We start from the raw sequence: 16,159 nt of genomic DNA on the forward strand, positions 1-16,159 counted from the left end.
ACAGGCGCAGGGGCCAGCCTTTCCGGAGATCTGTTTATTGACATGCACAGGCCTGGACCGGTGGTGGCGGAGGCGACGCGCAGAACTCAGCGGTACTTCTCCGTCAGTACCACCGCCACGCCCATCAGGAACTTATCCCAGGCCGCCTGCACCACCGTGAACTCGCCCTGCAGGTGGGACGCCAGCACCACCTGGAAACACTGGATCAGCAGCTGCGGGAGAGAGGCGGGTGAGAAGGGGTCCGGTCCTTGCCCATCCCTCCCCTAACCCCTGGGCTGCGCGGGCAACCCCTGCTGCCTCCCGGGGTGGCTCACGGGGAAGTTGGTGGGGTCCGCACGCAGCACGTGCGCGTGCAGGTCCGCGAGAGGGCTCAAGGCCGCGCGCAGGTTGTCCACGTGCTGCACGGCCACTCCCACCGCCTCGAGCAGGCGCCGTCCGTGGCTTAGCAGCCGCGCCTGGTCGGGGGAGTCGCCCAGGTGCGTGAAGTAGGTCTTGGTGCTGGGGTACGCCGTGAAGAGCCTGCGGGAGTGCAGGGGAGGTGGGGGGCGCAGTCCCTTCGGCGCCTGCGCCGCCCAGACCCCGGGAAACCCTCGGTAGCGCCCCCCCCCGGTCGCAGGCCCAACACCCCAGTCCCCGCCTCGCTGTGATCCTGGAGACTCCTCCCCAGCCCACCTGAGCAGCAGCTCCGCCCCGAAGGGCGCCTCGTGGCCGGCGATCAGGTCCCAGACCTGTGCTATGTGGACGCGCTCTTGGGCGCTAAGCATGACGCTGGCCTGGGGCGCAGTCGGGGCCGCGCCCGCCTCCCCGGCCTCCTTATACAGCACCCCCTCCCGGTGCCCCGCCCGCCCTTATCTGCCGCAGCGCGGCGGGCACTGGGAGACCCTGGGCCGGCGTGGGGAAACACCACTGGCCCAGGACCCCGCCGTGGCCGCGGGGGCCTCGGCGGTGGAGATCCCGGTCACCGGCATGGAATCACGCCGTGGCGGGGTGGGGGTGCTTAGCTGCAGAGTTTTGGGGGATCCGAGCAAAGTGGCTGCTCCTCCTGAGGGAGCCGCTGGAGGGATGGGAGAAAGATCGCGGGCCAAGGTGGCCAGGAGGTATCAAGGGTCCCCGCAGCGCGTGACCGATGACCATAAGCATTGAGGAAAGTGCCCTGAGTCTCAGCGCGTACCCAGTGCGCTGAGCGAAGCCACAGACTGGGCTGGGCGACTTGAGAGGCGGGAGAGTTTCTCGCACGCAGGTTTGACCTGAGGAAGCAGAGTAGGCGGTCCTGGGCTACTCTGCCCCCTCCCGCTGCGACTCTGGGTCCCGCAGGACCAAGGACGCCTGAAGCACCCTTGGAGTGGCCTCCAGGCCGGGGGTAACAGCAGGGACATCCGCATTCGGGCGAAGCCCCCTTTGCTCCCTCGCATTCTCCTTTCCTTCCCCCAATACCAAGGACGCAGGACCAGGCTACCTCGGTCTCCATTCGTTTATTTGAGAGTCCCGGGTGAAAACGTGGGAGGGCTCCAGGGAAAGGGAGGGGTCACAGCGTGTCTGGGGGGACTGGCGGCGGCCTCAGCGGTACTTCTCGGTCAGGACGCCGGACACGATGGTCAGGAACTTGTCCCAGGCGGCGTGGGCTTCGGCCGTTAGGTCGGCGGGGAAGTGCGAAGCCAAGGTGACCAGCAGGCAGTGGGACAGGAACTGGGGGCGGGGGGGGGCGGTGTTCAGCCAGGGAGGGGCGGGGCCTGCGGCAGACCACGCCCCGCCCCCGCCCGCGCCCACCTTGAAGTTGACCGGGTCGACGCGCAGCACGTAGGCGTGCAGCTCGCTCAGCTTGGCCAGGGCGGCCGACACATTGTCGATGCTCTTGACCGCTTCGCCCACGGCCGCCAGCACCTTGGAGCCGTGCGCGCGCAGCTGCGCCGAGCCCGGGTTCAGGTCGAAGTGCGGGAAGTAGGTCTTGGCCTGGGGGTAGCTGGCGAAGAGCCTGCGGCGCCCGCCGGGAGCGGGCGTGAGGCCGACGCCCGCGGCTCGCACGCTTCGGCGCGGGCCTGGTCAGCGGCCCGGTGCCCAGAACGTCGAGTGTTCAATGAGGACAGTGTCGGCCGTGCGGGCCGTGCGGGCCGCCCCTGGCTGCGTGCAGCCCGGCGCCTGCTCGCCCTCCCTGCCCTGGGGTCCAGACCTGGGCGGGTGGGCGCGCTCGCTCGCTCTCTCATTCGTTCCTTCACTCACGCATTCGTTCCTTCACTCACTCGTTGGGTCAGCTGCTTGCGGAGACCCGCGTGCCGGGCGGGGGGCGGCGGGGAGGGGAGAGTCAGGGTCCTACGCTCGTCCCCCCTCCGCCTTCGACCCCTCTCCCAATTCTCTGGCCGCGTCCACCCTCCTCGCCGCTGCTCATGCTGTCGCTGCTCCCTGGCCCCTGTCCTCCCTGGCCCTCGTTCCTCGCCCCTGTGCTCCCTGGCCCTGCTCACTGACCCCTGACCTCGGTGACCGCGCTGTCACCTCCTCCCAGGCTCCGCGCCGGCCCCGCTGGCGCTCACCTCTCCAGGGTCTCCGTGCCGATGGTGTCCGCCTGGCTGGAGATCTTGCCCCACATGGACGTGATAATTGTCCTCTCGGCCTTGGTCAGAGACATGGTGGCAGCGGCGGGTCTGGAGCTGGGCGCGCTGAGAGCTGGCGTCGGTGGTGCTGGGCCCCCGTGGTCCCCTTATATACGGGCAGCCAGGGTGGGGGCCAGGCGGTGGTCAGGGGCTGGGAGAGGGGAGGGGGCTCTTATCAGAGGCAGTGACCCTGGGGTGAGGGGCTATCATGCTGGCCACCCCTGCTGGGCCTTAGAGGGGGCGGTGGCCACAGCCTGACCAGACTCGAGGGGAGATAGGGGCCCAGCCAGCCCAGAAGGTCATCCTGCATCTGCAGCCCAGCTCTGCGCTGTCCTGTGCGGTTCAGAATCACAAAGGGGGAGAAGCCACAGGAGCAGGGCCAGCACACCCTGGTCGCCTGGCCTGTGCCTGTGCCGCCTGCATCACCATGGGCAGACCCAAAGGTCACCTGCCAGCGCCTGCTCCTGGCTCTGGGATCCCTGTGCTTCCTCTAAGAAAGCAGTAGTTTTGCCCAGCGGGCCCTGAGGAGGGAGGTGCTGACTGGGTCTCTTCCCTAAAAGCTGGAGGAGGTGGTAGGTCAATAAAGGAGGATCCTTCTAGTTCGTGCTTTTGGGGCCTGCAGTGTTGCTCGTCACATCATAATTTAAGCATAACGAGGCAGTTGAGATAAAATGTGGAACTAAAACCTGAAAAAAATCCAACCATAATAGCAATAATAATTGCAATGAGGCAGTATGCCTGCTAATTTTATCTCAGCACACATACAATGGACTTTTTTTAGTGCACTGCTTTGTGAATTTTGACATGTGTATAGATGTGTGTAACCCCACAGAAATTAGGACACACAACAGCTCCATCACCCCACGAGCTCCCTATGCTGCCCCTTTGCAGTTTCACCCTCCTCTATCCCCTAAACTCTGGCAGCCACTAAAATTTTGTAAAGGAGTTCCCATCGTGGCTCAGTGGTTAACGAATCCGACCAGGAACCATGAGGTTGCAGGTTCGATCCCCGGCCTTGCTCAGTGGGTTAAGGATCCAGCACTGCCGTGAGCTGTGGTGTTGATTGCAGACACAGCTCGGATCCCGAGTTGCTCTGGCTCTGGCCTAGGCCAGCGGCTACAGCTCTGATTCGACCCCTAGCCTGGGAATCTCCATATGCTGAGGGAGCGGCCCAAGAAATGGCAAAAAGACAAAAAAAATAAGATAATAAAATAAAATTTTGAAGTTCCTGTTGTGGCGCAGTGGTTAACGAATCCGACTAGGAACCATGAGGTTACGGGTTTGGTCCCTGCCCTTGCTCAGTGGGTTAAGGATCCAGCATTGCCGTGAGCTGTGGTGTAGGTTGCAGACGCGGCTCGGATCCCGCGTTGCTCTGGCTCTGGCGTAGGCTGGAGGCTACAGCTCCGATTTGACCCCTAGCCTGGGAACTTCCATATGCCGCGGGAGCGGCCCAAGAAATGGCGAAAAGACCAAAAAAGAAAAAAAAAAATTTGGAGTTCCCGTCGTGGCGCAGTGGTTAACGAATCCGACTAGGAACCATGAGGTTGCGGGTTCGGTCCCTGCCCTTGCTCAGTGGGTTAACGATCCGGCGTTGCCGTGAGCTGTGGTGTAGGTTGCAGATGCGGCTCGGATCCCTCGTTGCTGTGGCTCTGGCGTAGGCCGGGGGCCACAGCTCCGATTCGACCCCTAGCCTGGGAACCTCCATATGCCACGGAAGCGGCCCAAAGAAATAGCAAAAAGACAAAAATAAATAAATAAAAATTAAAAAAAAAAAATTTTGTCAAGAACATCCTGTAAGTGGGATCATACAGCACTGTGCCTTTTTTTTCTTTTTTCTTTTTTTGTCTTTTTAGGGGTGTACCCACGGCATATGGAAGTTCCCCGGCTAGGGGTCAAACTGGAGCTATAGCCACTGGCCTACGCCACAGCCACAGCAACACCAGATCTGAACCCATCTGTGACCTGCACCACAGCTCACGGCAACGCCAGATCCTTAACCCACTGAGTGAAGCCACAGATCAAACCTGCGTCCCCAGGGATGCTAGTCAGATTTGTTTCAGCTGAGCATGATGGGAACTGCACAGCACTCCGCCCTAAAGGACTGGCTCCTTTTACTTGGCCTGGTCCCCTTGAGATCTGTGCCTGCCGTTGCATTGCGTTGGTAGCTGGTTTCTTTCCATTGCAAAGTGGATACCCGCCGTGTCGGTGTTCGTGCACCTCTGACTCCCACTCGGACCCCCACTGTCCCACTTCGGCGCTGCTACCAACAGCGCTGCCGTGAGCATTCTTGTGCAGGTCTTGATGTGAACATACATTTTTAATGCTCTGGGATAAATACCGTATGTAAGAGTAGGATTGTGGGTTCATGGGCTGAGTGTATGTTTGACTTTATAAGAAGTTGGCTTTGCAGGTCCTGTCGTGGCGCAGCTGAAATGAATCTGACTAGGAACGATGAGATTGCGGGTTCGGTCCCTGGCCTCGCTCAGTGGGTTAAGTATCCGGCATTGCCGTGAGGCTGCGCGGTAGGTCGCAGACACGTGTCAGATCCCGAGTTGCTGTGGCTATGGTGTAGACCGGCGGCTGTAGCTCCAATTTGACCCCTAGCCTGGGAACCTCCGTATGCTGCAGGTGCAGCCCTAAAAAAGCAAAAAAACAAAACAAAACAAACCCAAAACAAAACACACACACAACACACACACACAAGAAGTGGGCTTTATCGTTTTGCCTTCCACTCGGCTGTGAGGGAAAGTCCTAGTTGAAAGTCCTAGTGGCCCTGCACGTTGTCACTATTTTCACACGTTAGTGACTGACAGTTGTGAGAGGGCAGTGTGGCTTCAGTCCGCATTTCCCTGATGGCCAGTGGTGAGGCTCGTCTCTTCATGTGCTCATTTGTCTGTCCCAGTGTTCTATTTGGTGAAATATCTGTTCTGGTCTCTCGTCCATTTTTAAAATAAGTGTGTATATATATTTTAGGGCCGCACCCACAGCATATGGAGGTTCCCCGGCTAGGGGTCCAATCTGAGCTGTGGCTGCTAACCTGCACCACAACCTGCCAACCTGCACCACTGTCAGATCCGAGCCACCTCTGCAACCCACACCACAGCTCACAGCAATGCTGGATCCTTAACTCACTGAGCGAGGCCAGGGATGGAACCTGCAAACTCAGGTTCCCAGTTGGATTCGTTTCCGCTGAGCCATGATGGGAATTCCTCCAATACTCTCTTTGGCGAAATATCTGTTCTGGTGTTCTGACCCTTTTAAAAATGTTTTTAAATTTTTTGTGTATTTATTTTTGGCTGTGGCAAGTAGTGGCTTTGATGTGGGATTTCAGTTCCTAGACTAGCGGTTGAATCCAGGCCGCAGAGGTGAAAGTGCTGAGTCCTAACCATTAGGCCACCAGGGAACTCCTTCTTTGGGCCATTTTTTTTTTTCCTTTTTTTTTAACCACCTGCAGCACATGGAGTTCCCGGGCCAGGGATCAGATCGGAGCCGTGGTTGTGACCTAGGCCACAGCTTTAGCAACACTGGCTCCTAAGCCACCCTGCCAGGCCCGGGGTCGAACCTGTGTCCCAGTGCTCCAAAGATGCTGCTGGTCCTGTTGTGCCATAGTGGGAACTCCTCTTTTGACCATTTTAAAATTGGCTTGTTCCATTTCTTCCTGGCGAATTTTGAGAGTTCTATGGAGATTCTGGATGCAATCCTTTGTCAGATGTGTGATTTGCCAATATTTTCTCCTAGTTTATAGCTTGTCATTTTATCCCCTTAATAGTGTCATTTGTTGAGCCAAAGTTTTGTTTATTTTTTGAATTTATGGTACTTTTTGGACCACCCCACAGCATGTAGAGTTTCCCATCTGAGCCGGTATTGTGAGCTACGCTGCAGCTGCAGCAATGCCAAATCCTTAACACACTGTGCCAGCCGGGGGTGGAACCTGCTTCCTAGCGCTGCAGAGACACCACTGATCCCAGTGTGCCACAGTGGGAACTCCCAGTTTTCTTTCGGATAAAGTCTAATTTTTCAAGTTTTTCTTTTAAGATTGATGTGTTTAGAGTCATGCCTGAGAATGCTTTCCTACCGCAGGTCACGAAGGCTTTCATCTGCGGTTTCTTCCACGTTTCATCGTTTCTATTTTCCACGTAGATCTGTGATCCCTTCTGAGATAACTTGCTGTGTGTGAGGTGAGGGCTGGGTGGTTTTGCTTCGCCTCTGAGTGTAAACCCGCACTTCCTCTACCGAACCGCCTTTGCTCGCTTGCTCGCTTGTTTGCAAAAATTAATCTGGAGTTCTCCTGTGGCTCAGCGGGTGAAGGATCCAGCATTGTCAGTGAAGCAGCTCAAGGTGCTGCTCTGGCACGGGTTCGATCCCTGGCACAGGAATTTCGCATGCCGCAGGTGTGGCCCCAAAAAAGAAACGTTAATTAGAAATATCTCAGCAGGTTTACCTCCGCACTCTCGTTTTGCTCCACTGTCCTATGGGTCTACCCTTCACCAAAGTCGCACTCTCTGAATTGCTGTAGTTTAATCAGATTCATTTCCGCTGAGCCACGACGGGATCTCTGTCTCTTTATTTTCGAGAAGCTGGGAGAAGCCCTGCAGCTGTGACCTGGGGTCCGGCCAGGAGCCCCTGCAGGAAGTCACATGTGCAGATTCCAGGCCTCCTACGATGCAGAGGCTCCGCACCTCCTCTCCAGAGGCCTCTTCTTTCCTTCCTGACAGCGCCAACCCCCTTCCTCGGCCTCCAAGGAGGGGAAGCCGTAGGAAGCCACTTTTTTTGCTTTTTTTGTCTTTTTAGGGCCACACCCATGGCACATGGAGGTTCCCAGGCTGGGGGTTGAATTGGAGCTGCAGCTGCCGGCCTACACCACAGCCACAGCAACGCCGGATCCGAGCCACATCTGCAACCTATACCACAGCTCATGGCGACAGGGGATCCTCAACCCACTGAGCGAGGCCAAGGATCGAACCTGCATCCTCATGGTTCCTAGTCAGATTCGTTTCTGCTGCACCATGATGGGAACTCCTGGCCTATAATTTTCTTTTTCTGAAGTATCTTTGTCTGGTTTTGGAATTAGGGTCATGGTGGCTTCATAGAATATCTTTGGGAGTGTTCCTTCTTCTTCCATCTTCTGGAAAAGTTGAAGAAGGATGGGTGTAAGTTCCTCTTTGTATGTTTGGCAGAAGTCCTCTGTGCAGCCATCTGGTCCTGGACGTTTGTTTGTAGGGGGTGTTTTTATTACATATTCAATTTCATTGCTCGTGATCTGTCTGTTCAGTTGATCTATTTCTTCTCCATTCAGTTTTGGCAGCCTGTGTGTCTCTAGAAAGTTGTCCATTCCTTCTAGGTTGCTAAACTTGTTGGCATATAATTGCTCATAGAATTCTCTTATTTTTTTGTATTTCTGCAGTATCTGTTGAGATTTCTCCTTTTCATTTTTTATTTTCGTTTTGTGTTTTTGAATTCTTTCTTTCCTCTTCTTGGTGAGTCTGGCTAGAGGTGGGTCAATCTTGTTTACCCTTTCAAAGAACCAGCTCTTGGCTTTATTGATTTTTTTTCTTTTTCTTTTTGATCTCTATTTTATTGATTTCCTCTCTGATTTTTGTGATTTCCTTCCTTCCTCTGACTTTAGGTTTTGTTTGTCCTTCTTGTTCTAATTCTTGTAGGTGGTGGGTTAAGCTGTCCATTTGAGTTTTTCTTCTTTTTAGAGGATGGCCTGCATCGCCATGAATTTCCCTCTGAGTGCTGCTTTTGCTGCATCCCATAGATCTTGAATGGTTGTGTTTTCACTATCATTTGTCTTGAGGTATTTTTTAATTTCTACTTTTATTTCCTCGTTGGCCTGTTGGCTTTTTGGTAGCATGTTGTTCAGTCTCCATGTAGTCAGTTTTTTTCCCATTTCTTTTCCTGCAGTTGATTTCTAGTTTCATGCCATGTGGTCAGAGAAGATACTTGAAATAACTTCTATACTCTTAAATTTGCTGAGGTTAGTTCTGTGTCCCATATGTGGTCAGTCCTTGAGACTGTTCCATGTGCACTTGAAAAGAATGCATATTCTGATTTTTTTGGGTGTAATGTCCTGAAAATGTCAATTAAGTCTAACTTTTCTATTGTGTCATTTAGCATCTCTGTTGCCTTATTGATTTCCTGTCTAGAGGATCCGTTCATTGATGTGAATGGGGTGTTCAAGTGTCCTGCTATGATTGCGTTCCCATCAATTTCTCCTTTTATGTCTGTTAGTATTTGGTGTAAGTATTTGGGTGCTCCTCGATTAGGGGCATAGATATTGATGAGCGGAATATCCTCTTCCTGGATGGACCCCTTTTTTTTTGTTTTTTGTCTTTTTTAGGGCTGCACCCATGGCATATGGAGTTTCCCAGGCTAGGGGTCCAATTGGAGCTGTGGCCGCCAGCCTATGCCAGCGTCACAGCCACTCCAGATCCAACCCTCGTCTGCGACCCACACCACAGCTCACGGCAATGCCGGGTCCTTAAGCCACTGAGTGAGGCCAGGGACCAAACCTGCATCCTCATGGTTCCTTGTCATGTTCGATAACCCCTGAGCCCTGCTGGGAACTCCTTGAATCGATCCTTTTATCATTCAACATTGTCCTTTTCTGTCTTTCTTTATGGCCATCATTTTAAAGTCTATTTTAGGAGTTCCTGTTGTGGCACAGTGGTTAACCAATCAGACTAGGAACCATGAGGTTGCGGGTTCGGTCCCTGGCCTTGCTCAGTGGGTTAACGATCTGGCGTTGCTGTCAGCTGGGGTGTAGGTTGCAGACGTGGCTTAGATCCTGCGTTGCTGTGGCTCTAGTGTAGGCTGGAGGCTACAGCTCCGATTGGACCCCTAGTCTGGGAACCTCCATATGCCACGGGAGCAGCCCTAGAAATGGCAAAAAGACAAAAAACAAAACAAAATAAAGTCTATTTTATCTGCTATGAAGATTGCAACTCCTGCTTTCCTGTCTTTTCCATTCGCATGAAATACCTTTCTCCATCCCGTCACTTCCAATTTTTTTTTTTTTTTTTATTATCTTCCCACTGTACAGCAAGGGGGTCAGGTCATCCTTAGATGTATACATTGCAGTTACAGTTGTTTTTTTTTTTTTTTTTTTTATTACACTTCCAATTTATGTATGTCCTTTGCCCTAAGGTGAGTCTCCTGTAGGCAGCACATTGTAGACTTGTTTTTTGTCCAATCTGCCACTCTGTCTTTTTAAGGAGCGTTCCGTCCGTGGACATTTAAGGTAATGATTGATAGATATGTATTTATTGTCACTTTATGTATTTATTTGTTGGCAGGTCATGTTTCTCCTTTGTTCCTTTTTTGTTGGATGATTTCCTTTTATTTTGTGCTTGTGTCGTCGTCTTTTTAGTTTTTGTGAATGCACTGTTGGGTTTTGATTTGTGGTCGCTGTTTTTCAAGTCTGTTCACCACTTCCTATATCTGCTGGCTTCAGCCTCATAATCACGTAGGCTCAAACACAGTCTAGAAAAAAGTGTCCAGATTTCCTTACCTTCTTTCCCCACGTTTTATGATGTTGACGTCCTTTTAACATCTGCATGTTTGTCCTTTTGCTGATCCTTGGGTTTATTGTTGCTTTTACAGAAGTTTTTTTTTCTTTGAGTTCTGCGTACTGGCTAATTTAAGTGAGGACTTTCCAGTTGTGATTTCCTCCATCCTATTTCTTCTTACTGCTTTTTTATTTAAAGGATCCCTCTCAGGATTTCTTTTATTTATTTATTTATTTATTTATTTTTCACCTTTTGTCTTTTTAGGGATGCACCTGCGGCATATGGAGGTTCCCAGGCTAGGAGTCGAACTGGAGCTGTAGCCACCGGCCTACACCACAGCCACAGCAATGCAGGATCCGAGCAGCGTCTGCAACCTGCACCACAGCCACAGCAACGCAGGATCCAAGCCGCATCTGCGACCCACACCACAGCTCACAGCAACTTTAGATCCCCCACCCTCTGAGAGGCCGGGGATCGAACCCGCGTCCTCATGGGTCCTAGCTGGGTTTGCTTCTGCTGTGCCACAATGGGAACCCATTTCTATCTCTCTCTCTCCTTTTTTCCTTTCCTTTCTTTTCTTTTTTTTTCTTTCTTTTTTTTTTTTTTGGCACCCGTGGCACATGGAGGTTCCCAGGCCAGGGATGGAATCAGAGCTGCAGCTGCCGGCCTCCACCGCAGCCGCAGCCACACGGGATCCTTAATCATTGCGCCACAGCAGGGACACCTCAATTTTTTAAAAAGTGGACCAAGCACTGTGCTGGACTCGAGGCAAAATGGAACTTCCACATCACCTTGCAGAGAACTTCACTGTTTGGTGCTTGGAGTTGGGTGACCGTGCTCACTGGGCTGATGTTCCGTGGTGGGAGCAGGGCTGGTGTCTGGTTCTGGCTGACAGCAGCTCACAGGTCCGTGTGTGTCTGGTTTTATTACCATAACTGTTTTTTGTTTTGTTTTGTTTTGTTTTTAGGGCTGCACCCGCAGCATATGGAGGTTCTTAGGCTAGGCTAGGAGTCTAATCAGAGCTCTAGCCGCTGGCCTACACCACAGCCACAGCCACGCTGGATCCCCCATCTGTTGAGTGAGGCCAGGGATGGAACCTGCAACCTCACGGTTCCTGGCTGGCTTTGTTTCCGTTGCACCAAGCCAGGAGCTCCTCATTACGTGTTTTGAGTAGATGGAGGCCTGGGGACATGACAAAGCACGTTCAGTTTCAGTGGAGGAGGAACCAGCCCCAGTGGGCAGAGGAGCCTGAGGTTGCCGTGGGTCCCTGTCCCTGGGCCCTGGCTTCCCTGCCTGCAGCAGGGGGGCCTGAGCCTGTGCCAGATCTCAGGGTGCTGAGACCTGCTGGTCTGTGGGCCGGATTCCAAGCCCAGGCTTGTTCTGAGCGTGTGTAGCGGGGACCAAACTCCGATGGGCTCTGGCGTCTCAGCAGAAGACCGAGACGGGTCTACAGATCCTCCCCCAAGAGCAGCCCCTGGCGGACCACCCCCTCGAGAACCCCCATTTCACTGCTGTAACCTCAGGTGGGGGTTCGCGAGGCCCCCCCTTCTTAGGAGGGACTGGCCGCTGCCATGTGACCGCAGTGTGTGAGTGGCTCTCTGCGGGCAGCCACACTGCAGATAGGGTCTGAGAGTCCCGCCTGGCCCTCTGACAGTTGGAGGTGCCTCTGTGGGGCCCAGACCATGTGGCAGGACCCGATAAGGCCTGGCCCTCCAAGCAGCCTCCTGGCCCTGCCCGGGGTGGGGGTTGGGCAGGCTGGGAGGAAGGGTCGGGGTTTGGTTTCCAAGAATCCACTTACTTTTACAGAGCAGAGTTATTTGAATTTAAAGTGAAGACTTAGAGGGGTTCCCGTCGTGACTCAGCAGAAATGAATCCAACGAGGATCCATGAGGATTTGGGTTCGATCCCTGGCCTCTCTCTCTGTGGGTTAAGGATCTGGCATTGCCGTTGAGCTGTGGTGTAGGTCACAGACACAACTCGGATCCTGTGTTTCTGTGGCTGTGGTGGAGGCCAGCAGCTGTAGCTGCGATTGGACCCCTAGCCTGGGAACCTCCATATGCCGCGGGTGTGGAACTGAAACACAAATAGGTAAATAAATAAAGTGAAGTCTTAGAGGGTAGGGTGCCTCTGAGGACCTTCCCCGCCGTGAGCAGAGGCTGGTCCAGGAGCCCCTGGTTCCCACTTTTCTTACCGAGGCCCAAAGCAGGGCCAGCGTACCCCTGGTCCAGGCTGGACCAGCCAGGGAGTGACCATGAGCCCTGGTTTCTGCAGCCGCCCAGGGAGGCAGGCACACCCAGACCCTCAGGGGCTGCTGCTGAGGATGGTCGGGAATCCAGAACCCTGGGTCCTCCAGACCAGCCCTAGACAGCCCTGCACCTGAGCCCCGTGATTCTAGTGCTTGTTACAAGGCCAATGTCATCCACCTTATCTACGTAGTGGGCGCTCTTGTGAAGGTTGCTGGCGGGGAGCGGGCCCTGAGAAGGGTGTTGAGGAATGGTGGTTTCTCCACGTCTGGGCCTCCCCCCGGCAAGAACAGCCAGGTTCTGGGGCCATGGAACTGACCAGTGGGGCAGGAGCACGTCTACGGAAGTCAGAGAGGGGAGTCCCTGGCGGGAGTCCCAGTTTTCATGTCTGGGCACCCCCAGATTCCCAGCGCCCCAGACAGGGGGCTCTTCCTTCCCCATCAACTCAGCTCGTCCAGCCTCGCCTCCTGCTGCCATGCCCTGTTTGCATTCCGGGGACATTCATGGGAACGGGGGGGAGACCTCAGAAATCTTTTTTTTTTCTTTTTTCTTTTTAGGGCCACACCTGGGGCATGTGGGGTCGAATCAGAGCTGCAGCTGCCAGCCTGTGCCATAGCCATGGCAATGCCCCATCGTGTCAACGCTGGGTCGCAGTCGGATTCTTAACCCTATGAGCCACAACGGGCCCTCCGGAAACCTTTTGATAATACATAAAATTAAAAAGTACTAGACTCAGGGAAAGAGTTGCCAAGGCCGCACCGAGGGTAAGTAAGGCCCACAAAGAAAGAACACATCGGAGTTCCCATTGTGGCTTGGTGGAAATGAATCTGACTAGCATCCCTGAGGACGCAGGTTTAATCCCTGGCCTCGCTCAGTGGGGGAAGGATCCCCTGTTGCCATGAGCTGTGGTGTAGGTCGCAGACGCGGCTTGGATCCCACGTGGCTGTGGCTGTGGTGCAGGCTGGCAGCAGTACTCTGATTAGACCCCTAGCCTGGGAACCTCCATATGCCGTGGGTGCAGCCCTAAAAAGACAAAACCAAAAACCAAAAAAAAAAAAAAAAAAAACCCACCAAAGAGGGACAAACAACCTAGAAGGAAACTTGGAAGCACTTCCCAGGTGCTGAGAAATCATCCAGCAAGGCAGGTAGTTCTGCTCCTCAGTGATAAAGAAATGTGACCTAAGATACTATTTTCTTTCTGGAAATTTTGGCAAGAAAATTAAGTCAGCGCTATGCGGCTCTGGGCAGGGCGATACGTTTGTGGGCGACGTCAGAGACATTTCAAATGCATGTGCCCTTTACCCTGGCAGACTGGACCCTTGAATCGCTCCTGCGAAATGCACTTTTGTGTCCGCTTCACTGCAGCGCTGTGGGTTTACCGCTTAGCGCCGCGGGTTTACCGCTTACACCATCACCATGTTCCTGCGCTTCCTATGCGCTTGAAAAAGATTTGGGTTATTGGAGTTCCCGTCGTGGTGCAGCGGAAGCGAATCCAACTAAGGAAACACGAAGTTGTGGGTTCGATCCCTGGCCTCGCTCCGTGGGTTAAGTCTGTGGTGTTGCTGTGGCTGTGGTGGCGGCCGGTGGCCACAGCTCCAACGAGACCCTAGCCGGGAACCTCGATATGCCCTGGTGCGGCCCTAAAAAAACAAAAAACCGAAAAAGAAAAAAAAAAAAGGATTTGGATTTTTCACTGCAGTCACCTCCAGGGAAGCCTGGGATGGGGGGGTTGAGGTGATTTTTTTTTTTTTTTGAACAGCTGTATTGTGAGATAAATGTCATATATCAGGGGGAGTTCCCTCCTGGCGTCATATGTTAAGGATCTGGCATTGTCACTGCAACGGCTTGGGTTGCTGCCGTGGTGTGGATGAGATCCATGGCCTGGGAACCTCTATACACCACGGGCAGGGGCAAAAAACCCCCAGTTAACTTATACATCATAAACTTCACCCATCTAAAGTGTGCATTTCAGTGGGTTTTAGTGGTTCGTAGAGTTGTGCAACCATCACCCCAAAGAAACCCCACAGCCACTAGGAGCTGCATGCTCCAGTTGCTCCAGGCCGAGACAAGCCATGCTGCTTTCCCTTCTGTCTCTATGGATGTGCCTATAAATGCAGTGATACAATATGTATTTTTGCAAGATTCACTAGGATCAGTAATTCACTCATTTTTAGGACTGAAACCATTCCCACTGCATGGATTATTATATCGTATTTGATTCACCCATTCATCAGGTGAAGGCAATTTGGTTTGCTTGTATTTTGTTTTATTTTACTTTTTGTCTTTTTAGGCCCGCACCCATGGCATATGGAGGTTCCCAGGCTAAGGGTCCAGTCGGAGCTGTGGCCGCTGGCCTATACCACAGCCACAGCAACGCTAGATCCGAATCACGTCTGTGACCTACACCACAGCTCAAGGCAACACCAAATCCTTCACTCACTGAGCGAGGCCAGGGATCAAACCCACAACTTCATGGTTCCTAGTCGGATTCATTTCCGCTGCGCCACAACGGGAACTCCTATTTCTGACTGCTTTGAGTGTTGGTGCTATGAAATTTCGGTAGTGTAAGTTTTCATTTTTATGTGGACGTATGTTTTCATTTTCTTGGGTACCTATCAAGGACTGGAATTGCTGGGTTACGTGAGAACTCTATGTTCAAACTTTTGAGGACGTTCCAGCAGCCGCACCATTTTGCATTTCCACCAGCAGTGTCTAAAGATTCCAACTTAACTACCTCCTCACTAGCACTTGTTATTTCTCCCGATCTCTCTTTTTGGCCGCAAGTGTGGCATGCAAAAGTTCCTGGGCTCGGGATCAAATCCAAGCCGGAACTGCAACCTGTGCCACAGCTGCAGCAATGCCAGATCCTTAATCCACTGGTCTTTTTCTTGTTGAGTTGTAAGAGTTTTTAAAATATATATTCTGGGAGTTCCTGTCTTGGCTCAGCAGTTAACGAACCCGACTAGCATCCATGTGGATGCGGGTTCCACCTCTGACCTTGCTCAGTGGGTTAAGGATCCAGCAATGCCATGAGCTGTGGTGTAGGTCCTGGGTGCATTCCTAAAAATAATAAAATAAAATAAAATATATATTCTGGATCCAGTTCCTTCATCAGATCGATGACTTGCAAATACTGGGTCCTTGTGTGCTCTTTTAGCTTTCTTTTCAAATTTTATTATTCTGCTTTTTAGGGCTGCACCTGTGGCATATGGAAGTTCCCAGGCTAGGGGTCGAATCAGAGCTACAGCTGCCAGCCTATGCCACAGCCACATGGGATCCATGTCCGAGACCTACACCACAGCTCATGGCAATGATGGACCTCAGGACCCACTGAATGAGGCCAGGGATCTGGACCACAACCTCATGGCTACCTGTTGGATTAGTTACCACTGAGCCACAGTGGGAACTTTTTTAAAAATTATATGTATATATATATACATATATATATTTTAACTGTGCACCTGCAGCATAGGAAAGTTCCCAGGCTAAGGGTGGAATCAGAGCTGCAGCTGCTGGCCACAGCCACAGCAGATCTGGCTGCATCTGCGACTTACTCACAGCTTTCAACAACGCAGGATCCTTAACCCACGAGCGAGACCAGGGATCCAAGTGCATCCTGAGGGACAACTGTCCGCAACCCGCTGAGCCACAAGGGTTAACTTCTCTTTTAACCCTCTTGGTACTGTTTTTCGAAGCAGAAAAGTTTTTAACTCGACGAAGACCAATTCGTCTTTTCTTTAGTCGCTTGTGCCCTTGGTGTCACCCTGAAGAAACCATTGCCTCGCCCTGGTCACTAGGACTTACACGCGGCTCCTCAAAG

General features: G+C 52.9%; 3 protein-coding genes across 9 annotated transcripts in view; 1 reads left to right on the forward strand and 2 right to left on the reverse strand.

Moving 5' to 3' along the window:
* Positions 1-16,159, forward strand: part of NPRL3 (NPR3 like, GATOR1 complex subunit) — a 61,602-nt gene that overhangs the window by 10,185 nt on the left and 35,258 nt on the right. The window lies entirely within an intron of this gene.
* Positions 15-792, reverse strand: HBM (hemoglobin subunit mu). Its single transcript, XM_003481083.5, has 3 exons — positions 673-792; positions 315-519; positions 15-212 (listed from the first exon to the last, which is right to left on the reverse strand). Exons 1-3 carry the CDS (start codon positions 762-764, stop codon positions 87-89), a joined length of 423 nt encoding a protein of 140 aa, XP_003481131.2. The 5' UTR covers positions 765-792; the 3' UTR covers positions 15-86.
* HBZ (hemoglobin subunit zeta) lies at positions 1,457-2,669 on the reverse strand. Its single transcript, XM_003481082.5, has 3 exons — positions 2,526-2,669; positions 1,768-1,972; positions 1,457-1,686 (listed from the first exon to the last, which is right to left on the reverse strand). Exons 1-3 carry the CDS (start codon positions 2,618-2,620, stop codon positions 1,558-1,560), a joined length of 429 nt encoding a protein of 142 aa, XP_003481130.1. The 5' UTR covers positions 2,621-2,669; the 3' UTR covers positions 1,457-1,557.

The sequence above is a fragment of the Sus scrofa genome, chromosome 3 (assembly GCF_054392235.1).
Source record: "Sus scrofa isolate SSC_HxYL_T2T_F1_AM1 chromosome 3, Sscrofa_HxYL_maternal_Yorkshire_Landrace_v2.0, whole genome shotgun sequence".
Classification (NCBI taxonomy): Eukaryota; Metazoa; Chordata; class Mammalia; order Artiodactyla; family Suidae; genus Sus; species Sus scrofa.